The sequence below is a fragment of the Pristis pectinata genome, chromosome 4 (genome assembly GCF_009764475.1).
Source record: "Pristis pectinata isolate sPriPec2 chromosome 4, sPriPec2.1.pri, whole genome shotgun sequence".
Taxonomy (NCBI): Eukaryota; Metazoa; Chordata; class Chondrichthyes; order Rhinopristiformes; family Pristidae; genus Pristis; species Pristis pectinata.
Genome location: NC_067408.1, coordinates 3,546,309 through 3,572,147, shown reverse-complemented (window position 1 = coordinate 3,572,147; position 25,839 = coordinate 3,546,309). Strand labels below are relative to the sequence as shown.

At 46.6% G+C, this 25,839-nt stretch overlaps 1 protein-coding gene across 6 annotated transcripts in view; it reads left to right on the top strand.

The window, feature by feature from the left end:
* ndst1b (N-deacetylase/N-sulfotransferase (heparan glucosaminyl) 1b) overlaps positions 1-25,839 on the top strand; it is a 290,113-nt gene that overhangs the window by 203,884 nt on the left and 60,390 nt on the right. For all 6 annotated transcript variants that reach the window (XM_052013795.1, XM_052013796.1, XM_052013797.1 and 3 more), the window contains 3 exons: positions 3,092-3,179; positions 10,724-10,878; positions 23,875-24,060. In XM_052013795.1, the coding sequence (XP_051869755.1) occupies positions 3,092-3,179; positions 10,724-10,878; positions 23,875-24,060 (429 nt within the window). The remainder of the gene's footprint in view (positions 1-3,091; positions 3,180-10,723; positions 10,879-23,874; positions 24,061-25,839) is intronic.

Below are 25,839 nucleotides of genomic sequence, written 5' to 3'. Positions count from 1 at the left end.
ATGCACCCACATCCATTCCATAGCTTTACTCCAGGAGAGACTGCCACCCCATTCATTTCCATGGGCTCCCCAACCCTGTTAAGTCTTTGTTTTACTTTAGTCCTGATGCAGGGTCTCAATCCGAAACGTCGACAATTCCTTTCCCCTCCACAGATGCTGCTCGACCCGCTGAGTTCCTCCAGCAGATTGTTTGTGGCTTCAGATTCCAGCTCCTGCAGTCTCCACCTTCATTGTTTTATTTTCAGAATCAGAATCAGGTTTATTATCACTGATATTTGTTGTGAAATTTGTTGTTTTGCAGCAGCAGTACAGTGAAAGACATAAAGATATAAAAATTACTATAAGTTACAAAAATAAATAAACAGTGCAAAAGAGGAATAACGAGGTAGTGTTCATGGGTTCATGGACCGTTCAGAAATCTGATGGCGGAGGGGAAGAAGCTGTTCCTGAATCGTTGAGTGTGGGTCTTCAGGCTCCTGTCCCTCCACCCCGATGTTAGTAATGAGAAGAGGGCATGTCCCGGGTGGTGAGGGTCCTTAGTGATGGATGTCGCCTTCTTGAGGCACCGCCTCTTGAAGATGTCCTCGATGGTGGGGAGGGTTGTGCCCGTGATGGAGCTGGCTGAGTCTACAACTCTCTGCAGCCTCTTGCGATCCTGTGCATTGGAGCCTCCGTACCAGTCTGTGCTGAAACCAGTCAGAATACTCTCCACCATACATCTGTAGAAATTTGCAGAAGTCTTTGGTGACAGACCAAATCTCAAACTCCTAATGAAGTAGAGCCACTGGTGTACTTTCGTGATTGCATCAATGTGTTGGGCCCAGGATAGATCCCCGGAGATGTTGATGCCCAGGAACTTGAATCTGCTCACTCTTTCCACCGCTGACTCCTCAATGAAGACTGGTGTGTGTTCTCCTGACTTCCCATATTCGCTGATGACACCACTGTTGTTGGTAGAATCTCAGGTGGCGACAAGGATGTGTACAGGATTGAGATTTTACTGTCTTTTTAATTACTCATCAGATATTTTAATTTTTTTGACGTTACTTAAATCTATTTGAACAGTTTCCCAATGACCTCTGATTATCAGAGATATTTAAAAATAGTTCAAAGGCCTTTGAAAGTGGCACACTGGGAACGGGGCCTAAGGATTCACCACCTGAGGCCCAGTCACCTCTCGAAGCCTGTTCTGCCTCAGGGGTGTAGTGGGTCAGACTGTCCAGCCCTGCAGAGAACACAGAACATAGAACAGTACAGGCCCTTCGGCCCGCCCTGTCTGTGCCAACCATGATGCTATATGGAGCTAATCCCATCTGCCTGCACGTGGTCCGTATCCCTCCATTCCCTGCCTGTTCACATGTCTGTCTAACAGCCTCTTAAACACCACTGTCATATCTGCTTCCACCACCACTCCTGACGGCCTGTTCCAGGCACCTCTCATTCTCTGTGCAAAGAAACTTGCCCCGCATGTCTCCCTTAAATTCCCCCTCTCACCGTAAAGCCGTGCCCTCTAGTATTTGACATCTCAGCCAGAAGAAGCGCAGGCAGGCAAGGACTAGGTGCAAATCAAAGAAAAAAACTGCTGGAAATAAAAAAAGATAAGAACAGAAAGTGCTGGGAACACTCAGCAGGTCAGGCTGCACTTGTGGGAGGAGAAACAGCTAACGTTTCAGGTCGAAGAGCCTTCGTCAGAGTTCTAAGTGAGTTTGGGCAGGATCTAGGACAATCAGGCTTGTTAAATTGTTGGAATTGTTATTGCCACATGTACCGAGGTTCAGTGAAAAACGAGTCTTGCATACCGTTCATTCAGATCAATTCACTGCATCAGTACATTGAGGTAGTACAAGGGAAAACAGTAACAGAATGCAGGATAAAGTGTTACAGTTACAGAGAAAGTGCAGTGCAGGCAGACAATAAGGTGCATGGTCTTAACAAGGTAGATTATCCATATCATAATGTCAAGGTCATAACGAGAAATTAAATTTAATAAATTAGCTAATTTATTAAACTGCCTTGGAAAGAAATCAGATTTTCAGTGTTGTGACAGTCTGTGCCATCCAGGAAAGAGAATCCCTCATCCCTAGCAAGCTAGGGCTTTTCCCTTTGGAGAGGAGGAGGATGAGAGGTGATTTGATAGAGGTGTACAAGATAATTAGAGGCATAGATCGAGTGGACAGTCAGAGACTTTTTCACAAGATCACAAGACAAAGGAGCAGAAGTAGGCCATTCCCAGGGCGACAATGGCTAACACGAAGGGACGCAATTTTGTGATTGGAGGAAGGTATAAGGGGGATGTCAGGGGTAAGTTTTTTACACAGAGAGTGGTGGGTGCGTGGAACGCACTGCCGGCAGAGGTTGTGGGGGCAGATACATTGGGGACATTTAAGACACTCTTAGATAGACACATGAATGATAGAAAAATGGAGGGTTTTGTAGGAGGGAAGGGTTAGATAGATCTTAGAGCAGGATAAAATGTCGGCACAATGTTATGGGCCGAAGGGCCTGTACTGTGCTGTAGTGTTCTATGTTCTATCTCAACACTCAGGTGACTTCAATCCCCCAACTAGGCTCAACCACCCGCAGCTGCAGTTTGTTGGATCTTGCTGTGTATATATCATTGTCTAAGTAGCCTATGAAACAACAGTGAGAAGTAACCAATTGTTCTGAGATTGTGAAGAGCTGCCATTATTTATCGCGTCGGTTTGCTCTCTATCTCTTTTCGAGAGTGGTGGGTGCCTGGAGCAGGCTGCTGGGGGCAATGCTGGAAGCAGATATGATAGAGGCATTTCGGAGGCTTTTAGATATGCAGGGAATGGAGGGATGTGGATCATATGCAGGTAGAAGAGATTTAGTTTAATTTGGCACAGACATTGTGGGCCAAAGGGCCTATTCCTGTACTCTGCTGTTCTAGGTTCTATGTTCAGTGAGTCTTTAATGTCTGAAGTTGTGTTTGAAGGAAGGAGCTGTTCTCATCCTGGGGAGTGTGGGGAAGTCTTCTGTGGAAATTGGGGATATCATTTATTGTGTTTAGCTGCTGATATTAATGTTATTAATGTGAGTGAGTGACTTTTATTAACTGCATTCTTTGCAGGCTTTGCTTGAAGCCCAGAATCAACTGCGAGTTCATGTCCCGAACTTCACTTTCAACTTGGGATTCTCCGGGAAATTCTACTACACTGGTGGGTTTCACTACCAAGAGCCATTAGATGCTGCAGCATGCAGTAATTTCCATAGATCTTAACAGTCTTTTACAGCCCAGTAATTGCCTCAAAGTACAACAGCATTGGTCAGTTAAGTCATCACAAGCTCTGAGAGTTTTGCCAGATCATCTGGCACATCCCTCTAATCAATACTTCAGTGAACCTGATGTGTTTATCTTCTGTAATTAAGTAACAATCAAGGTGGACATCCTGAATGTTTAGCTAAATATCCCTCTGCTCTGTGCCAAAGCATAATGCATCTCAGAGGCAACTCCTTGACTATCTCAGGTTCAAAGTCCATAGTAACAGCAGGAGGTCGTTCAGCCTAGTGGGACTGACCCACCATACAACTAAATCAAAATTAACCCCTATCTCAACACCAATGTCCTGCATTTATTCTCCAGCACTTGTGCTAAACTAAAGTTAACCCATGCCAGCTTTGAAAATTTTCTTTGACCAACCTCAGCAGATTTTTTGGGAATTGGAGTTGGTTTATTATTGTCACATGTACCTCGGTACAGTGAAAAATTTGTCTTGTATACCGTTCATACAGTATTGAGGTAGTACAAGGGAAAACAATAACAGAATGCAGAGTAAAGTGTTACAGTTACAGAGAAAGTGCAGTGCAGGCAGACAGTAAGGTGCAAGGTCATAACGAGGTAGATTGTGAGGTCAAGAGTCCATTTTATTGTACTAGGGAACCATTCAATAGTCTTATAAGTCACCTCTGACCCTACACAACCTCCACTCCCACCCCCCGCCACCCCCCCCCCCCCCCACTCAGTTCACCACCAACCCCAGCTTGGTCAGGGCTGCCCCCAAATCCCCTTGTGCTGAAGCTTTCTGCAATTTCTCTCTGCAACCAAGAGTTTTCTTTTGTTCTTCTTTCCAAAATGAACAACTGCAGGGAGTTGTGAACACAGCCCAGCACATTATGGAAACCAGCCTCGCCTCCTTGGACTCTGTCTACACTTCCCGCTGCCTCAGTAAAGCAGCAGCATAATCAAAGACACCACCCACCCCGGACATTCTCCCTTCTCCCACCTCCCATCGGGCAGAAGGTACAAAAGCCTGAAAGCGCGTACCACCAGGCTCAAGGACACCTTCTATCCCGCTGTTATAAGACTATTGAATGGTCCCCTAGTATGTTAAGATGGACTCTTGACCTCACAATCTACCTCTTTATGACCTTGCACCTTATTGTCTGCCTGCACTGCACTTTCTCTGTAACTGTAACACTTTATTCTGGTTTCTGTTATTGTTTTACCTTGTACTACCTCAATGTAATTGATCTGTCTGGATGGCATGCAAAACCGGTTTTTCACTGTACCTCGGTACATGTGACAATAATAAACCAATTTACTTCATATTTTCCCACATTATACTCTGCTTGCCAACTTTTTGCCCATTCGCCTATCAATATCTTTCTATAAACTTGTTTGGTATTGGTTTATTATTGTCACATGTATCGCTTCTGTTTGCCTGCCATCCAGACAGTTCATTCCATACATAAGTACATTGAGGTAGTAGAAAGAAAGTTGAATGCCGAATATAGTGTTACAGTTACAGAGACAGCGCAGGTAGACAAATAAAGTGGAAGGGCCACGATGAGGTAGATTGAGAGATTGTATGCTCCTTACACTTTGTTTCCCATTTACTTTTGTGTCATCAGCAAATTCGGCTACCGTACATTCACTTCCTTCCTCCAAGTCAGTCTGAAATCCCAGCATTAATCCCTGTGGTACGCCACTGGTCACGAGTTTCCAAACCCCTTAGCCCCAAGCCTTCCTTCCTGCCCGTTGGCTATTCCTCTATCCATGCCAGAACGTCACCACCAACACTAATCACCATCTCATGACTTAACCTTTTGTGAAGCATCTGTCGAATGCCTTCCAGAAATCCAGACACATTGACTGGTTACCTCTTTCCACTCTGGTTGACAGTTTGTCAAAAAGAACTTGAATAAGTTTCCAGTTCCTACGGTTGGGGAATCAAGAACGAGACATAGGTTTAAAGTAGAGGGGAGAGATTTAATAGGAACCTGAGGGGTAACTTTTTCCCCAGAGAGTGGTCCATATACTGAACAAGCTGCCAGAGAAAGTGGTTGAGGCAGCATTTTGAAACAAAAACGCTTGAACAGGTACATGGATAGGAAAGATTTAGAGGGATCTGGCCAAATGCAGGCAAATGGGACTAGCAGATGGGAATCTTGGTCAGCATGCACCAGTTGGGCTGAAGGGCCTGTTTCCATGCTGACTATGAATTTGTCAGAAGTTATTTCCCCTCCATGAATCCAGACTGACCTACTTACTTAGATCACGATTTTCCAAACGTGCTGGCATTACTTTCTTAATAATTGATTCTAATTGTCTTTTAATCCGTAGTGTTAAGCTAATTAACCAATGGTTTCCTGTCTTTTGCCTCCCTCCCTTTCGAATTGGGGTATCACTTTGGTAATTTTCACTCCCCTGGCACTTCTTCAGAATCTAAGGATTCTTGGAAGATTATAACCCTTCCCTGAAACAAGAGCTTTGAGCTGATGGAGACTCAGTTTAACACCTCTGACACCACAGTGGACTGGAAACATTGCACAGGAAGATTTAGCTTGGGTTGTGTACTGAGAGCTGCGGAATTGGCCAAGCCAGTGACTTCTCCATCAAAGTTGAGAGTCCTGTCAACTGACACTAAGTGATGTAAAGATTCCAAGCAAACCCAAAAACATTTTTCCTCATCCTGAAGCAACTGTTCTACAAAATAATGATGGTCATATATTTCAAGATGAGCCCAGTGACCTGGAAAAAGACAATGTTCTACTTTTAGATTTATACACAATATACCAATGACCAATGGAGGCTTGAGCAGACTGAAGAGTAATAGTGTTGACCAATAGAGTGCTGACCAATAGTGCTGACCAATAGAGTGCTGACCAATAGTGCTGACCAATAGAGTGCTGACCAATAGTGCTGACCAATAGAGTGCTCTCCAATAGTGCTGACTAATAGAGTGCTCACCAATAAGTGCTCACCAATAGAGTACTCTCCAATAGTGCTGACCAATAGAGTGCTCACCAATAGTGCTGACCAATAGAGTGCTCTCCAATAGTGCTGACCAATAGAGTGCTGACCAATAGAGTGCTGACCAATAGTCTCCAGTAGAGTGTTGACCAATAGAGTGCTGACCAACAGAGTGCTCTCCAATAGAGTGCTGACCAATAGAATACTGTCCAATATAGTGCTGACCAATAGAGTGCTCTCCAATAGTGCTGACCAATAGAGTGCTGACCAATAGAGTGCTCTCCAATAGTGCTGACTAATAGTGCTGACCAATAGCATGCTCTCCAATAGAGTGCTGACCAGTAGAGCACTCTCCAATAGAGTTCTCGTCAGCAGAGTGCTGACCAATAGAGTGCTCTCCAATAGTGCTGACCAATAGAGTACTCTCTAGGGTCTAAAAGAATGAGGGAAGATTTGTGGCAACAAATCTTGTTGAGTGTTTAACAGGGTAGCTGCAGAATTAATGTTTCCTATATTTTGTGGTCCAGAACCAGGGGTCACCATCTCAAAATAAGGAATCAGCCATTTGGGATGGATGAGAAGAAATGTCTGAACCCTGAGAGTTATACAGCACGGAAAAGGCCATTCGGCCCAACTCATCCATACCAACCAATTTGTCTATCCAACCCAGTCCTACTTGCCTGGATTTGGCCCATATCCTGCTAAACCTTTCCCATCCATGTCCCTGTCTAAATGTCTTTTAAACGTTGTAATTGTACCCACCTCTACCACTTCCTCTGGCAGCTCGTTCCATATACCCACCACCCTCTGTGTGAAAAGGTTTCCCTTGGGTCCCTTTTAAACCTTTCCCCTCTCACCTTAAACCTGTGTCATCTAGTTTTGGACTCCCCTACCCTGGGGAAAAATCTGTCACCATCCACCTTATCTACGCCTCTCATGATGTTATAAACCTCTATAAGGTCACCCTCAGCCTCCTTCGCTCCAGGGAAAACAGTCCCAGCCTACCCTTATAACTCAAGTCCTGGTAACATCCTCGTGAATTTTTTCTGCACCCTTTCCAACTTAGTGATATCCTTCTTTGGAGATCTCTTCCCCAGAGGGCTGTGGAGGTTCAGTTGCTGAACACAAAGATGCAAGAAAATAGGAGCAGGAGGAGGCCACTCGGACCCTCTAGCCTGCCCCACCATTCAATATGTTGATGGGCGATCCCAGGGCTCAACTCCTCGTCTGTGCCAATTCCCCACAGCCCCCAATTCCTCGATATTTCAAAAATGCATCTACCTTCTCTTTAAGTACCTCTAGTGTTCAAACTTCATCCACTCTCAGGGACAGAAAATTCCAGAGATTCACCTCAAGACCAAGTTCAAGCTGAGTTTATTGTCATGTGCGCAAGTGCGGTGAGGTACAGGTACAATGAAAAACTTGCTTGCAGCAGCATCACAAGCACGCAGGTACAGACAACACACGGAACATAAGTTGTACGTAAATTGTACAGGACAGTAAAGGGAAAAAAAGACTGTGCAAAGCAAGACAAAACAAGCCACCTCACTCTGGGAGAAGAACTTCTTGCACACCTCAGTTTTAAATGACTGCTCGCTTAGCTTGTAACTATGTGCCCTCATTTAAGGCTCTCCCACTAGTGAAAATATCATAGAATCATAGAACAGTATAGCACAATACAGGCCCTTCAGCCCACTGTGTTGTGCCGACCTTTAAACCTCGCCTAAGACTATCTAACCCCTTCCTCCCACATATCCCTCTATTTTAAATTCCTCCATATGCTTATCTAGCAATCTCTTGAATTTGACCAACGTATCTGCCTCCACCACCACCCCAGGCAGCGCATTCCATGCCCCAACCACTCTCTGGGTAAAAAACCTCCCTCTGATATCTACCTTGAACTTCCCACCCATTACTTTAAAGCCATGCCCTCTTGTATTGAGCATCGGTGCCCTGGGAAAGAGGCGCTGGCTGTCCACTCTATCTATTCCTCTTAATATTTTGTACACCTCTATCATGTCTCCTCTCATCCTCCTTCTCTCCAAACAGTAAAGCCCTAGCTCCCTTAGTCTCTCCTCATAATCCATACTCTCTAAACCAGGCAGCATCCTGGTAAATCTCCTCTGCACCCTTTCTAACACCTCCACATCCTTCCTATAATGAGGCGACCAGAACTGGACACAGTACTCTAAGTGTGGTCTAACCAGAGTTTTGTAGAGCTGCATCATTACCTCATGGCAAAACCTCGGGTGGGATTATCTCAACATCTACCCTGTCAAAGCCCCTTCGGATCTTGTACGTTTCAACAAAATCACCCTGCACTCTTCTAAACTGCAAAGCATACAGGTCTAACCTTTTAGCCGTCCTTCACTGGACAACCCTCTCATCCCAGAAGTTAGCCTGGTGAAATCTCCTATGGACACCTCGATTGTTAGTATGTCCTTTCTTATATAAGTGGACCAAAACTCTGCACGGTAGTCCAGGTGTGGCCTCACCCACACTTTGTTCAACAGGAACAATACTTCTCTTTTTGTAAACTTCAACTCCTAGCAATAAACAATATGCCATTTTCGTTAACACACACCGCAGCTGTTTGCTAACTTTTTGCTAAATGAACATCTGTACTTCATTCATCTGCAATCTATCTCAATGCATAACCCCACACTTTCCAATATTAAATTTAATTTGCCAGGTTTTCTCCCACTCACTCAACCTATCTGTATCCTGTTACGAAATCACAAAATCCTCATCGCAAATGTGTCTTCCTATTTTCTTGTCACCAGCAGACTGGAGAAAGCAAGGATGTACTGCTGAGGCTTCATAAGGTGTTAGTCAAACCACATTTGGAGTGTTGTGAGCAGTGTTGGGCCCCATATCTGAGAAAGGACGTGCTGGCCCTGGAGAGGGTCCAGAGAAGGTTCACAAGAATGATCCCAGGAATGAAAGGGTTAACATATGAGGAGCGTTTGATATCTCTGGGCCTGTACTCGATGGAGTTCAGGAGGATGAGGGGGGATCTCATTGAAACCTACTGGATACAGAAGGGTCTGGATAGAGTGGACGTGGAGAGCATGTTTCCATCAGTGGGAGAGTCCAGGATCCGAGGGCACAGCCTCAGAATAAAGGGACGTCCCTTTAGAACTGAGATGAGGAGGAATTTCTTCAGTCAGAGGGTGGTGAATCTGTGGAATTCATTGTCACAGAGGGCTATGGAGGCCAAGTCATTGGGTGTATTTAAGGCAGAGTTTGTTAGGTTCACGGGGAGAAGGCAGAAGAATGGGTTTGAAAAACTTCAGCCATGATTGAATGGCGGAACAGACTTGATGGGCCAAATGGCCTAATTCTGCTCCTGTATCTTCTGTTCTTGTGGATACCTTACCTTCTGCTTCCTCATCCTGGTCATGAATGCAGATATAAAATAGTTGAAGGCCAAGAACTGATCCCTGGGGCAGTCCCACTAGTTACAACTTTCCTATGTACTCCGACTTCCAAAAGACCTATATACTCCGACTGTCTATATATTAACCAGCCTTCAGCCCACGTAAATACACTTCCCTCAACACCATACATCCTTACCTTGTGCACTTGAGGGGCAACCTTTTTCAAACAGAGGGTGGTGGGTATATGGAACGAGCTGCCAGACGAAGTGGTAGAGGCGGGTACAGTTACAACATTTAAAAGACAGTTGGAAAGGTACAAGGAAATATTTAGAGGGATATGGGCCAAGCGCGGGCAAACAGGACTAACTCAGGCAACTTGGTCGGCATGCATGAGTTGGGCTGAAGGGCCTGTTTTCTGTGCTGTAAAACCCCATGACCACCCTTTTATGTGGCATCTGAGGGAATGCCTCCTGGAAACCAAATTTCTCCATCGACTCTGCTGTTATATCCTTGAATAATTCCAACAGATGCGTCAAGCATGATTTTCTTTTCATAATTTTTCCCAGGGCAACAATGGCTAACACTAGGGGACACAATTTTAAGGCAATTGGAGGAAGGTATAAGGGGGATGTCAGGTGTAAATTTTTTTACACAGAGAGTGGTGGGTGCGTGGAACACACTGCCTGCAGAGGTTGTAGGGGCAGACACATCAGGGACATTTAAGAGACTCTTAGATAGACACATGAACGATAGAAAAATAGGGGGCTATGTGGAAGGGTTAGATAGATCTTAGAGCAGGATAAAATGTCAGCACATCATTGTGGGCCGAAGGGCCTGTAGTTTGCTGTGGTGTCCTGTGTTCTAAGAAATTTCATTACACCCTGGTGTATATGACAATAAAATAATCTAATCTAATCATGCTGGTAAATCTACAGCCCTCCCTCCAACACCAACATCTCCTGCCTAGGATGCATTGACTCATTTCTTTTGACCCAACTTTTGATTGGCTTTGTACAAGTGACTGATTGACTGTCTTGCCACACGTAGAGAGGCTTTACTTAAAGACATTGTTGTTGCATATTCAGAATGTATTTGGAATTTCATTAATTGTGAATTTGCCTTCCTTCAGGAACTGACGATGAGGACAAGGGAGACAACCTCCTCCTGTCCAACGTGAAAGAGTTCTGGTGGTTCCCACACATGTGGAGCCACATGCAGCCACACTTGTTCCACAACCAGTCAGTACTCATTGAACAAATGCTCCTCAACAAGCAGTTTGCAGTGGTGAGTTCGAATAAGATATCTAAAAGGATGCTATTTTCATTTCTCTGGTTGTTTTGACAGCTGCATAGTAAAATTTGCAATTGAAAAGGTGATTGGTGAAGAAGGGCATCCGGCAGATTCTAGTACATTTACCCTGAAGATAAGATTCTTTATTAGTCACGTGTACATCGAAACACACAGTGAAATGCATCTTTTGCGTAGGGTGTTCTGGGGGCAGCCCGCAAGTGTTGCCACGCTTCCGGCGCCAACGTAGCATGCCCACAACTTCCTAACCCGTACGTCTTTGGAATGTGGGAGGAAACCGGAGCACCCGGAGGAAACCCACGCAGACACGGGAGAACGTACAAACTCCTTACAGACAGCGGCCCCAATTGAACCTGGGTCGCTGGTGCTGTAAAACATTACACTAACCGCTGCACTACTGTGCCTACTGTCTGTTGACAACAGGACTGTCTATTGTCCTGTCCCCAGCACCACACGAACTATATTCTTCCTGTCTCCTAATGGTGGGTATATGGAATGAGCTGCCAGAGGAAGTGGATACAATTACAACGATTAAAAGACACTTGGATAGATACATAGATAGGAAATGTTGAGAGGGATATGGGCCAAATTCAGGCAAATGGGACTGGCTGAGGTAGACACCTTGGTCGGCATGGACAAGTTGGGCCGACTGTATTGTTTCCCTGCTGTATAACTCTGTGATTCATTCTGAAATTCCCTCTACATTTTTACAAAAACAAACTTCCGTGATGTGGATCTAGATTTATTCTGACATATAAAGCTAGCAACCAGTTTCTCCCTACATGGATGCTGACTGACCTCCTGAGTGTTTCCAGCATTCCCTGTTTTTTCTGCCGCCTTTTGCGTTTCTGAGTTGACCATCCCCTGTGTTAACCCACGTCCCTGGTTCCCTCATGTTAGTTTACTGCTTACTGCTCTAAAGCCAAGTGCGATCGTCATACAGCACAGAAACAGGCCCCTCAGCCCACTATGTCCATGCTGACCATAGTACCCATCTCTACTGATCCCATTTACCAACACTTGGTCCGTTAACCTCTGTGCCTTGACAATTCATGTGCTCGTCCAGATACTTCTTCAATGTTTTGAGGGTACTTGCCTCCTCCTCCCAATGAGGCTGTGCTTTCAAGTTCAAGTTTATTGTCATGGGCACACACACCCAGGGTATAAATGCCATGAAAATTAGCTTTTTTTCAGCAGCTGCAGGACAGTGTGTTACACGCATGACAAGCATTACATTAACATAAGTTATACATAACTTACACAACGAAATACGGTGTATTGTCCTTCATCAATCGTGGAATTGAATTTAGGAGCTGAGAGGTAATGTTGCAGCTATATAGGACCCTGGTCAGACCTCACTTGGAGTACTGTCCTCAGTTCTGGTCACCTCACTACAGGAAGGATGTGGAAGCCATAGAGAGGGTGCAGAAGAGATTTACAAGGATATTGCCTGGATTGGGGAGCCTTATGAAAACAGGTTGAGGGAACTTGGCCTTTTCTCCTTGGAGCGACGGAGGATGAGGGGGGACCTGATAGAGGTGTATAAGATGATGAGAGGCATTGATCGTGTGGATAGTCAGAGGCTTTTTCCCAGGGCTGAAATGGTTGCCACAAGAGGACGCAGGTTTAAGGTGCTGGGGAGTAGGTACAGAGGAGATGTCAGGGGTAAGTGTTTTACTCAGAGAGTGGTGAGTGCGTGGAATGCGCTGCCGGCAACAGTGGTGGAGGCAGATACGATAGGGTCATTTAAGAGACTTTTGGATAGGTACATGGAGCTTTGAAAAATAGAGGGCTATGGGTAAGCCTAGTAATTTCTAAGGTAGGGACATGTTCGGCACAGCTTTGTGGGCCGAAGGGCCTGTATTGTGCTGTAGGTTTTCTATGTTTCTATGTTCTAAAATAAATATAATGACACTCCAAATTTAGATTTGTGCATCTACTTTGGAGAACTAGCACAGAGGTTGGGTTCGTGAACCAGTGTCCAGAGGCCAGACATCGTCCTGAAGACATGAGTTCAAATCCCATCCCAGCAACTGGGGAACTGGTCCAGAGTCAAAAAGTCAAACTCGAGTTTATTGTCGTCTTCACAAGTCCATGTGTGCACAGGTGCAATGAAAAAACTCACTTGCAGCAGCGTCACAGGCACATGGCATCAGATAAGGAGCATTCACAAGAAAAACATAAACTAAACAAAAATAAAACACAATTTTTACAAGAAAGAACACAATTAGAACAAAAGTCCATTTTAGTGCACTTCAGGCTTCTGTACCTCCTGCCCGATGGGAGCTGTGAGAAGATGGCATGGCCCGGATGGTGGGGATCTTTGTTGGTGGATTTTGCCATCTTGAGGCAGCACCTCCTGTAGATACTCCCGATGGTGGGGAGGGATGTGCCCATGATGTATTGGGCTGAGTCCACTACTCTCTGCAGCTTCTTACATTCCTGCGCATTTGAATTGCCGTACCAGACCGTGATGTTACCGGTCAGGACACTTTCAACAGTACATCTATAGAAGTTTGTTAAAGTGTTCAGTGACAAGCTGAACCTCCTTCACCTCCTAAGAAAGTAAAGACACGTCACTAACACTGCTGCTAGTGGAATCTTCCTGTGTGCATGTTGCAAGGGGTAAGGGGATTGCCTGGTTTCCTACATTACAATCTTAAATCAGCTTCAAAAAGTACATCTTTGGCTGTGAAGCTAGTGAGATGTCCTGGGGTGTTACAAGATAGGCAACAACACCTCTGCCACGATTATTCTCAACACTAGTGCCCCACAAGGCTGCGTCCTCAGCCCCCTATTCTACTCCCTATACACTCGTGATTGTGTGGCCAGATTCTGCTCTAACTCCATCTACAAGTTTGCAGATGACACCACCGTAGTGGGCCGTATCTCAAAGAACAAAGAGTCAGAGTACAGGAAGGAGATAGAGAGCTTAGTGACATGGTGTATTGACAACAACCTTTCCCTCAATGTCAGCAAAACAAAAGAGCCGGTCATTGACTTCAGGAAAGGGGGCGGTGTACATGCACCTGTCTACATCAATGGTGCTGAGGTCGAGAGGGTTGAGAGCTTCAAGTTCCCAGGAGTGAACATCACCACTAGCCTGTCCAGGTCTAACCACGGCCCAGAAAGTTTACCAGTGCCTCTACGTTCTCAGGAGGCTAAAGAAGTTTGGCATGTCCCCATCAACCCTCACCAATTTTTATGGATACACCACAGAAAGCATCCTATCCAGATGCATCACCACTTGGTACGGCAACTGCTCTGCCCGGGACCTCGAGAAATTGCAGTGAGTTGTGGACACAGCCCAGCACATCACGGAAACCAGCCTCCCCTCCATGGACTCTGTCTGCACTTCTCGCTGCCTCTGTAAAGCAGCCAACATAATCAAAGACCCCACCCACCCTGGACATTTTCTCCTCCCCCCTCCTATCAGGCAGAAGATACAAAAGCCTGAAAGCTTCTATCCCGCTGTTAACTATTGAACGGTTCCTTAGTACGATAACATGGACTCTTGACCTCACATTCTACCTCGTTATGGCCTTGCACCTTATTGTCTGCCTGCACTGCACTTTCTCTGTAACTGTAACACGTTATTCTTCATTCTGTTATTGTTTTCCCTTGTACTACCTCGATGCACTGTGTAATGAATTGATCTGCATGGACGGTATGCAAGACAAGTTTTTCACTGTATCTCGGTACAAGTGACAATAATAAACCAATACTAATTTGATAGCGAGGGAAAATAACATGGAATGAAAGGTTAATGCCAGTAACCGTTGGATTGTCAGCAACGTCCATTGGTTCAGGGAGGAAGTCTGCTGTTCCTACCCACTCTGGCCTACATGCCTGCCTAGACCATTGGCTGTGTGGTTCACTTCAAGCTGCCCTCTGAAATATCCAGTCAGGTGAGGGATGGACTTTAAATGCTGGTCCTGCCAGCAATACTGCTACCCTGTAAGTGAATGGAAAAATATGCCCCACCTTTCTCCGTTCTTTCGCTTGAAGCAAAAGTCCCTGCACTGTGTTCAAGTGCTTAATGTTGCCCGTGTTGTGTGAGTGAGCCAGGAACCCTCACAATAGACACAAAACCCTCTCGAGCTTTCCCTCAACTGCTCTGGCTATTGAGTTCCCTTGTTCCTATTGCAAACTCTTTCCCCTGATTTCTGAAGAGCCGCTTTCTAAAGCAGAGATGGTGAAGCGGAGAGAGTTGTGTTGGGTAATATGGGCAGTCATTATAAATCAGTTCTCTGTCTTCATTGATAGACCCCATTGTGATCCAAAACTTGAGAAGGACCAACAGTCTCATCGTCTGCTGGGTGAAGTAATGTACAGTATGACTCGTGTACCTTAGGGAAGCATTCCTAGGGTTGGAAGATTGTTCAGTTGCAAATGGTAGTTCAGCTGCCAGCCTTACAGACCTGCGGGGGTCTGTGTTCTGTTCTCGTTCTTAACATGGGAATAGCTAAAAGAAAGGAGACAGAGGAGACTACAGATGCTGGAACCTGGAGCAACACACGAGATGCTAGAGGAACTCAGCGAGTCAGGCAGCATCTGTAGGGGGAAATGGATAGTTGACGTTTCAGGTCGAGACCCTTCATCTGGACTGTCCCACTGAGTTCCTCCAGCGCTTTGTGAGTGCGAGGTTGTTGTTGCGACACCACTCAACCAGCCGATCTATCTCACTCCTGTACGCCTCCTCATCGCCATCTGAGATTCTGCCAACGACAGTGGTGTCATTGGCGAATTTATAGATGGTGTTTGAGCTGCGCTTAGCCACACAGCCGTGAGTGTAGAGAGAGTGGTGCGCTACAATAAATGGACAGCAGCCAAGCCCAGTACCACTCCAGGAACCCCACATAGGACTGGCAGCTCTGATTGGGTATATCCCTGTGACTTTCTTCATGACTTCCTGCTGGGAACCATCTCTTCCCCCTCCGGCCATTGGTCCAACTTGCAGCTGTCACTGACTTGCCGCAGTCTCCAATTGAGAGAACAAATCTTTTGGCCTGGTCTTTATTTCTTCAATCGCCAGTGTGTTCATAGCCAGTAAACAAAGGAAAGTAAAAAGCACAACATATTGTTTAATGCCACTTGGGTTAACTTTCACACATTTTTTTGAGATTAATAGTTAATCCCTGAGGGCTCCAGCACAACCCTGGATGCTTGGCATCGGTGTCCAGTAGCGGACGATGAGGAGTGGGAGCTCTGGCCTCGTGGGCCTGAGGCTAATTGTAAAGCCCCAGGTTAGTGAGTCCTCTCCCGTCAGATTCAATCTTCAACCCTTTGTCACTTCCACCCTGTTACCTCCCAGCTTCTGACATCATTCCCACTCTCCCCCCTCCCTCATCCGCCTCTCAGCCCCCTCACCTGGATCCACCAGCTCTGGCCCCACCCCTTCCCCTCACCTCTTTATACTGGTTATCTCCCCTCTTTCTTTCCAGTCCTGATAAAGTGTCTCAGCCTGAAACGTCGACTGTCCATTTCCCTCCACAGATGCTGCCCGACCCGCTGAGTCCCTCCAGCAGTTGCTCCAATTTAAAGAACCCCTGGTAGCGGTAGTGTAGCGGTTAGTGTAACGCTATTACAGCGCCAGTGACCCGGATTCAATTCCGGCCGCCGTCTGTAAGGAGTTTGTACGTTCTCCCCGTGTCTGCGTGGGTTTCCTCCGGGTGCTCCGGTTTCCTCCCACATTCCAAAGATGTACGGGTTAGGAAGTTGTGGGCATGCTATGTTGGCGCCGGAAGTGTGGCGACACTTGCGGGCTGCCCCCAGAACGCTCTACGCAAAAGATGCATTTCACTGTGTGTTTCGATGTACACGTGACTAATAAAGATATCTCATCTCATCTTACTTCTTTTAAAGAAGAACAGGAGAACCCCCAGTGTCCTGGTCAATGTTTCTCCCTCCGTCCACATCACTAATGTGCTGCTTGTGGAATCTTTCTGTATGTATGTTGCAAGGCGTCGGGGTCGGTGGGGGAGGGGGTTTCCTTGTTTCCTACATTACAACCTTAAATCATGTTCAAAAAGTACATCTTTCGCTGTGAAGCTAATGGGATGTCCTGGGGTGTTGCAAGATGTGATATCAAGGCAGGTGGTTTCCCTTTTCAACCAGAGCCATGCCTGAGAGAGTTAACCCAGCAGAGTGACAGAGAACTCTTTGTAGACTGCACCTGTGGAGTGCATCTTGCGGAGGTTTAGCCAGTGTGAACCTCGAATCTCATTAACAGCATGCTGGTGTGAGGCAGCCAGGATCAGGGGTGCGATCATAGAACAAAGCTTCCCCGCCGTGGCCATTCCATCGTCCTTTAACCCATGTCTTACAGACCTAACTTCTGCTGGTAAAGGCACAGATCATTTTAAGACACAACTTTCTTAAATGCTTTGATTTTTTTTCTTGTTTTATCGATTCTCTGGAGTCCCTCTGACAACAATCCTAACTGTACACACAGTGAATTGATTGGTGGTGGGAGGTGGGGTCATATTCAGAATCAGAATCAGGTTTATTAATACTGACATATGACGTGAAATGTGTTGTTTTGTGGCAGCAGTACAGTGCAAAGACATAAAATTTATAAATTACAAAAATAAATAAATAGTGCAAAAGAAAAAGGAATAACGATGTAGTGTTCATGGGTTCATGGACCATTCAGAAATCTGATGGCGGAGGGGAAGAAGCTGTTCCTGAATCATTGAGTGTGGGTCTTCAGGCTCCTGTACCCCCTCCCTGATGGTAGTAACGAGAAGAGGGCATGTCCCGGGTGGTGAGGGTCCTTAGTGATGGACACCGCCTTCTTGAGGCACCATCTCTTGAAGATGTTTTCGACGGTGGGGAGGGTTGTGCCCGTGATGGAGCTGGCTGAGTCTGCAACCCTCTGCAGCCTCTTGCAATCTTGTGCATTGGAGCTTCCATACCAGGCGGTGATGTAACCAATCAGAATGCTCTCCACCATATATCTATAGAAATTTGTAGGAGTCTTTGGTGAAATACCAATCTCCTTAAACTCCTAGTGAAGTAGAGCCGCTGGGGTGCCTTCTTCATGATTGCATCAATGTGTTGGGCTCGGGATAGATCCTCCGAGATGTTGACACCCAGGATCTTTCCACCGCTGACCCCTCAATGAGGACTGGTGTGTGTTCTCCCAACTTCCAATTACAGTTTATCGATTGCAGCTCAGTGTTAAACACCATCATTCCCTCAGTACTAATAACCAAGCTTCAAAACCTGGGCCTCTGTACGTCCCTCTGCAACTGGATCCTCGAAGTCCTTATCGGGAGACCACAGTCAGTGAGGATCAGTAGTAACATCTCCTCCTCGCTGACAATCAACACAGGCGCACCTCAAGGATGTGTGCTTAGCCCAGTGCTCTACTCTCTCCACACTCATGACTGTGTGGCTAGGCACAGCTCAAATACCATCTATAAATTCACCGATGACACCACTGTCGTTGGCTGAATCTCAGATGGCGACGATGAGACGTACAGGAGTGAGATAGATCGGCTGGTTGAGTGGTGTCACAACAACAACCTCGCACTCAACGTCAGCAAGACCAAGGAACTGATTGTGGACTTCAGGATATTCTTCCCCTTAGAAGACCACAGTAGTATCTGCCCTGGTGAATATTTCTGTTGCCAAATACACCAGGCAGGAGATCATATAATCACTCCACTCTTCCCATGGATTTACTGTTGCTGAGAAAGTCACTTCAAACAACACATGATATACTGGGGCTGTTCCCTTCGGAGCAGCAGAGACTGAGGAGAGATTTGATAGAAGTTTATAAAATTATGCAAGACACAGATAGAGTAGACGGCCTGTATCTTTTTTACCAGGATTGAAATGTCTAGTACTAGAAGGCATGTAGTTAAGATGAGAAGAAAGTACAAAGGAGATGTACGGGGCAAGTTTTTTACACAGAGATTGGTGAGTGCCTGGAATGTGCTCTTGTTTGATGCCTGGAATGTGACCTTTATTCTCTTGTGGAACACAATGCCACCAGCGAGGTCAGATCCTTCGAATGGCGGTGGTGAGGAGGGTTCTTGATTTGGGACACAGGCCATTTCTGGGTTCAGGGAAAAGTCACTTTGAGGTAGATGTTAGCTCAGACCAGCTGCAGAGAAAGACGTCCATTACCTGAGGGACATGTACAAAGACGTGAATTTTTGATGAGTAATTAGAAACATAGAAAACCTACAGCACAATTCAGGCCCTTCAGCCCACAAAGTTGTGCTAAACATGTCCCTACCTTAGAAATTAGTAGGCTTACCCATAGCCCTCTATTTTTCTAAACTCCATGTACCTATCCAAAAGTCTCTTAAACGACCCTATCGTATCCGCCTCCACGACCATTGCCAGCAGCCCATTCCACACACTCACCACTCTCTGAGTAAAAAACTTACCCCAACATCTCCTCTGTACCTACTCCCCAGCACCTTAAACCTGTGTCCTCTTATGGCAACCATTTCAGCCCTGGGAAAAAGCCTCCGACTATCCACACGATCTATGCCTCTCATCATCTTATACACCTCTATCAGGTCCCCCCTCATCCTCCGTCGCTCCAAGGAGAAAAGGCCGAGTTCCCTCAACCTATTTTCATAAGGCATGCTCCCCAATCCAGGCAACACCCTTGTAAATCTCTTCTGCACCCTCTCTATGGCTTCCACATCCTTCCTGTAGTGAGGCGACCAGAACTGAGCACAGTACTCCAAGTGAGGTCTGACCAGGGTCCTATACAGCTGTAACATTACCTCTCGGCTCCTAAATTCAATTCCCCGATTGATGAAGGACAATACACCGTGTGCCTTCTTAACCACAGAGTCAACCTAATTGTGTTGGACTAACAATTGTTTTTCAGGAGGTACTAAGAAGGCTCAGTGAGTGCAGTGTATTTGACGTGGTCTGCACGTATTCCAACAACGTGCTGGTCGGTGGGTTAATTGCCTGCTGTAAATTGCCCCCCAGCATGTGGGTTGAGGGACAGAATCTGGGGGGAGTTGAGGGAGTGCGGGGAGTAGATGACCGTAGATGGGGGCCTGATGGCTAGCATGGACTTAGTTGTCTGAAAAGCCTGATTCTGTGTGGTATGATTCTACGACTGCACCAAGCCAGTGATTTCTCCCTGCACTCCCTGACTACAAACAATGCCACTCCAGCAATTACTCCCCCCCTCCCCACTCCCTGACTACCTCCTCGTGAAGACCACAGCACCAATTTCCCCTCCCACCGATCTCCACACTCCTCACCCTGCCCTCAACCCCCACACACACAATCAACACCACCAGACATCCTATCTGGATGCATCACGGCTTGATAAGGCAACTGCTCTGCCCGGGACCGCAAGAAGCTGCAGAGAGTTGTGGACACAGCCCAGCGCATCACGGAAACCAGCCTCCCCTCCATGGACTCTGTCTTTACCTCTCGCCGTCTTGGTGAAGCAGCCAGCATGATCAAAGACCCCACCCACCTGGGACGTTCTCTCTTCTGCCCTCTTCCATCGGGTAGAAGATACAGGAGCCTGAGGGCACATACCACCAGGCTTAAGGACAGCTTATACCCCAGTGATAAGACCCTTATATGATGAGAATGACTCTGACCTCACAATCTACCTTGTTGTGACCTTGCACCTTATTGCACTGCACTTTCTCTGTAGCTGTGACACTTTACTCTGTACTGTTATTGTTTTTACCTGTACTACATCAATGCACTCTGTACTAACCCAATGTAACTGCACTGTGTAATGAATTGACCTGTACAAATGGTTTGCAAGACAAGTTTTTCGGTACAAGTGACAATAATAAACCAATACCAATACCAATACAACAATTCTCCCTGAATTCTGGACCACTCACCCCGCCCCCTCCTGCCCTCCCTTCTCCGGACTTCCATGAGCACACACAACCCTGGCCTGTTTCCTGCCGTGGTCCCAATATTACCCCCACCCCTAATGCCCCGGTCATCTACACCAGGCCCGGCCCCGCACACGGAGAAAGCTCCAGCCAGGTTCTGGGTCACAAGCAGGCTGTGTCCAAGAAAGCCATCACAACATCCCACAACAATTCTTTGCCAGCTTTTAGCAGGGAATTTCTAGGCCATTGACTCTTCAAAGTCAGAAGATAATGGTCATCAAATTTAAAGCCCAGTGTTGGTGCAGTATTGCTGTAAAACTGACCAAAGGACATAGACAATGGGGAGAGATATCCCTACTGGAGGAAAAGTGTTCCCAGGGTTCTTGCACCAAACCAGTGCAGTTCATAGGATCATAGAGTAATACAGCACGGAAACAGGCCCTTCGGCCCAACTCATCCATGCCGACCAAGATGGCCATCTAAACTCGTCCCATTTACCTGCATTTGGCCCATATCCCTCTGAGCCCTTCCTATCCATGTACCTGTCCAAGTACCTTTTAAATGTTATTGCACCTGGCTCAACCAGTTCCTCTGGCTGCTCATATACGCACCACCCTCGGGCTGAAGGAGTTGCCCTTCAGGTCCCTTTTAAATCTTTCCCCTCCCACCTTAAAGCTGTGCCCTCTAGTTTTTAATTCCCTTTCCCTGGGGAAAAGACTGAGTGCATTCGCCCTATCTCTGCCCCTCATGATTTTATGCACCTCTATAAGGTCACCCCTCAGTCTCCTACGCTCTAAGGAATAAAGACCTAGCCTGCCCAACCTCTCCCTATAACTCAGGCCCTCGAGTCCTGGCAACATCCTCGTAAATCTCCTCTGAGCTCTTTCCAGCTTAAAACATCTTTCCTATAACAGGGTAACCAAAACAATACACAGTGTCCAGGTGCGGACTCGCCAACGTCCTGTACAACTGCAATGTAACGTCCCAGCTCTTATACTCAATGCTCTGATAGATCTGACAAGCTTCTGATTCACTGTCAGATGAGGGGTAAAATATAATACTTACTCAAGAACATTATTTGCAGTTCTCATTCTTAAATCCCTCCACAGTGTTTTCACCCCGGGGTCTCTAATATCCGGCCCCACAACCCTCCAAGATCTCTGTGCTCCTCCAATACTTGATCGTCAGATTAGATTAGATTATTGCCTGGTGCACCAGGGTGCAATGAAATTCCTCGCTTGCGCGAAGCTCACAGAGTAAACAATGTACATGGTGATGATAAATACAGCAATAAATAAAGCAACAGGCGCAAAATGGGGCAAAGATTGTCGAGCAGTCTGAGGTAGTGCACAAAGTAAAGCTAAAGTGACAGTAACGGAAGAGGCAGAGTTCAGAGTCCGAGAACGTGGCAGCACCGGCAGGAAGGAGATGTGAGAGAGGTGACTGGTTCTGGAGTCCGACAGCAGTGAGGAAAAAGCTGTTCCTGAGTCTGGACATCTGGGCTTTCAAGCTCCTGTATCTTCTCCCAGAAGGGAGATCAGAGAAAAGGGAATGGCCGGGGGACAGGCATCCTTGACGATACTGTTAGCCTTCCTGACGCAATGAACATCCACCACTGGAGGCCATGCCTTTAGCAGCCCTGAGGAATTCTCTCTCCTAAACCCCTCCACATCTCTCTCCTACTTTAAGACACTTCTTAAAACTTCATTGAACTTCAAAGCGTTTGTTTATCTACCCGGCTGCATCTTTATTTGGATCAGAAGACCCCAGGCTATTTTACTACCTTAAAGGCTGCGTAAACACAAGTGATGCTGTCGGAGCGATGCACAGACATTTTTTGTGAGATTGTTTCTCGGAAAAACAATTCTAGGATATTTTCCTTTAAAGACTAATTAATAGTTGTTTTCTGTTCAGCTCGTAAAGGAAATTAACTATTGGGATGTTTATGCTGTCTAAAAGTTGGCTACATTGAGCTAAGCCAACCTGTTCTCTTATGCTTTATTTTTATGTTTTAAGAGTGTTTTATGTGCATTGGAAAATTTAAGTTACATTAAAAATTCCACTTTTACTGCAACGAATAAGGTTCTGTAGACCACAACAGGTCCACAGTGGATGCAATTTCACTGTTGGGAGGGGGGAGAAGAGAGAATGTCCGGGGTGGGTGGGTTCTTTAATTATGTTGGCTGCTTTACCGAGGCAGTGACAAGTGTAGGCAGAGTCCATGGAGGGGAGGCTGGTTTCCGTGATATGCTGAGCTGTGTCCACAACTCTCTGCAGTTTCTTGCAGTCACGGGCAAAGCAGTTGCTGTACCAAGCCGTGATGCATCCAGATAGGATGCTTTCTATTGTGCATCGGTAAAAATTGATGAAGGTAATTGAGGAACCAAATAGTTTATTTGCAGAATATTCTGAGCAAATTGCAAAAGCATTGGCAGCGCTCCCTGGTGGGTCAGATATTTCTGAAGCAGAGTGATCAGATAAAGGGCAGTAAAGTGTTAGATTAAGTAACTAAGAAATAATAGAACCTTCAAGCAACAGAGCAGCTGGATATAGACTCTTAGAATATCACTGCAGTGTCCTGAGAACATGGTTCATTTAGATGGTATGAGCTATAAGGAGAAGTTGGACAAACTTGGGTTGGTTTCTCGGAGGCTGAGGGGAGACCTGATAGAAGTTCATAAAATCATGAGAGGCGTAGATAGGGTAGATAGTCAGAATCTTTTCCCCAGGGTGGAAATGTCTAATACCAGAGGACCTGCACTTAAAGTGAGAAGGGTAAAGTTCAAAGGAGGTGTGCAGGGCATTTTTTTTTACACAGAGAGTGGTGGGTGCCTGGAACAAGCTGTCAGGGGTGGCGGTGGAGGCAGATACGATAGTGGTATTTAAAAGGTTTTTAGGTAAACACGTGAATAAGCAGGGAATAGAGGGATGTCGATCATGTGTAGACAGAAGACACTGAGTTTAATTTAGCATTGTGTTCAGCACAGACATGGTGGGCCGAAGGTCCTGTTCCTGTGCTGTACTGTTCTATAGGAAGACCAGGGCAGAGGAGTTAATTAACTTGCAATCTTTGCTTCATTTGAAAGACCAATTACAAATCAAGGCATCTCTTTGTGTCCCTCAGGAGCACGGAATCCCCACAGACATGGGCTATGCAGTGGCACCCCACCATTCGGGAGTGTATCCAGTCCACATGCAGCTGTACGAGGCCTGGAAGCAGGTGTGGGGCATGAAGGTGACAAGTACCGAGGAGTACCCGCACTTGAAGCCAGCGCGATTCCGACGAGGGTTCAAACACAATGGCATCATGGTAGGCCGGGATCAGTCACAACTGCGTACCATTCCCGTTACTGTTACAGGTGTATTAAATCACGAGGGGCACAGCTAGAGTGGATGCACACTGTCTTTTTCTCAGGGAAAGAGACTCAAAAATTAGAGGGCGCAGGTTTAAGGTGAGAGGGGAGAGATTTAATAAGAATCCGAAGGGCAACTTTTCAAGCAGAGGGTATATGGAACGAGCTGCCAGAGGAAGTGGTTGAGGCGGGTACAACAACAACAAGACCTTTGAACAGAGAAATGAATAGGAAAGGTTTAGAGGGATGTGGGCCAAACGTGGGTAAGAAGTGGGACTAGCTGAGATGAGCACCATAGTTGATGTGGACCAGTTGGGCCGAAGGGCCTGATTCCATGCCGTATGATTCTATGAGGGGTGTGGTCACATAGGAGAGGGGAGAAGCAGATTTACAAGGATGTTCCAACACACACAAACTGCTGGAGCAACTCAGCAGGTCAGCCAGCATCCATGGAGGGAAATAAACAGCCGACGTTTTGACTTGAGACCCTTCATCAGGACTGGAGAGGAAGAGGGCAGAAGCCAGAATAAGAAGGTGGGGGGAGGGGGAGGAGCGCAGGCTGGCAGGTGACAGGTGAGTCCAGGTGAGGGGGGAGGTAGGTGGATGGGGGAGGGGGTGATGAAAAGGAGTGATGTGAGAAGCTGGGAGGTGACAGGTAGAAGAGGCAAAGGGCTGAGGAAGGGGGAATCTGGTAGGAGAGGGCAGTGGACCATGGAATAAAGGGAAGGAGGTGGGGAACCAGAGGGAGGTGATGGGCAGGTCCTGAGGGCAGGGGAGGAGAAAGACAAGGGGTGAGGGGGCCACAGGAATGAGGGAAGGGTAGGGGGTAGAAGAGGGGAGGGGGCTACCAACAGCTAGAGAAATTGATGTTGAGGCCATCAGGTTGGAGACTCCCAAGGCAGAATGTGAGATGTTGTCCCTCCAACCTGCGTCTGGCCTTAACGTGGCAGTAGAGGAGGCCGTGGACAGACATGTCAGTGCGGGAGTGGGATGTGGAATTGAGGTGGGCGGCCACCGGGAGACCCTGGCTGTTGCGGCGGACGGAGTGAAGGTGCTCGATGAAGCGGTCACCCCTTCTGCGTCGGGCCTCACTGATGTAAGGAGGCCACACCAGGAGAACTGGATGCAATAAATGACATCCTCGGATTCACAGGTGAAGGGCTGCCTCACCTGGAAGGACTGTTTAGGGCCCTGAATGGTAGTGAGGGAGGAGGTGTAGGGACAGGTATTAATCTTTGTACGGTTGCAGGGATAAGTGCCGGGAGGGTCATCAGTGGGGAGGGACGAGTGGAACCTTCGCAAGATGTTCCCTGGACTGGGAAATTATAGCAATGAGGAAACTTTTGGAGAGGCTGGGGTTGTTTATCTTTGGAAGAGAGGAGGCTGAGGGAGGACTTAATTGAGGTGAAGAAAGTTATGAGGAGAAGGATCAATTTCCTTTAGCAGAGGAATCAAAGACCAGGGGGTAGAGAATTAACGTGATGAGTAGAAGGGTTGCTGGGGAGATGAAGCTTCACACAGAATCTTGAACTCACTGCCTGGGAGTCACCCTCCCACATTCAGGAAGTGTTTGGTTCTGCATGTTAAGAGCTGTGATCTGCAAGACTCCAGATGCAGTGCTGGGAGATAGGATTACTCTGGAGAGTTTTGACAACACTGTGCGAGACATTTTCAGTGATTCCATGATCACTGCCACACTGTCAGTTACGTAAGTGTTCCACTGACATACTCAACTT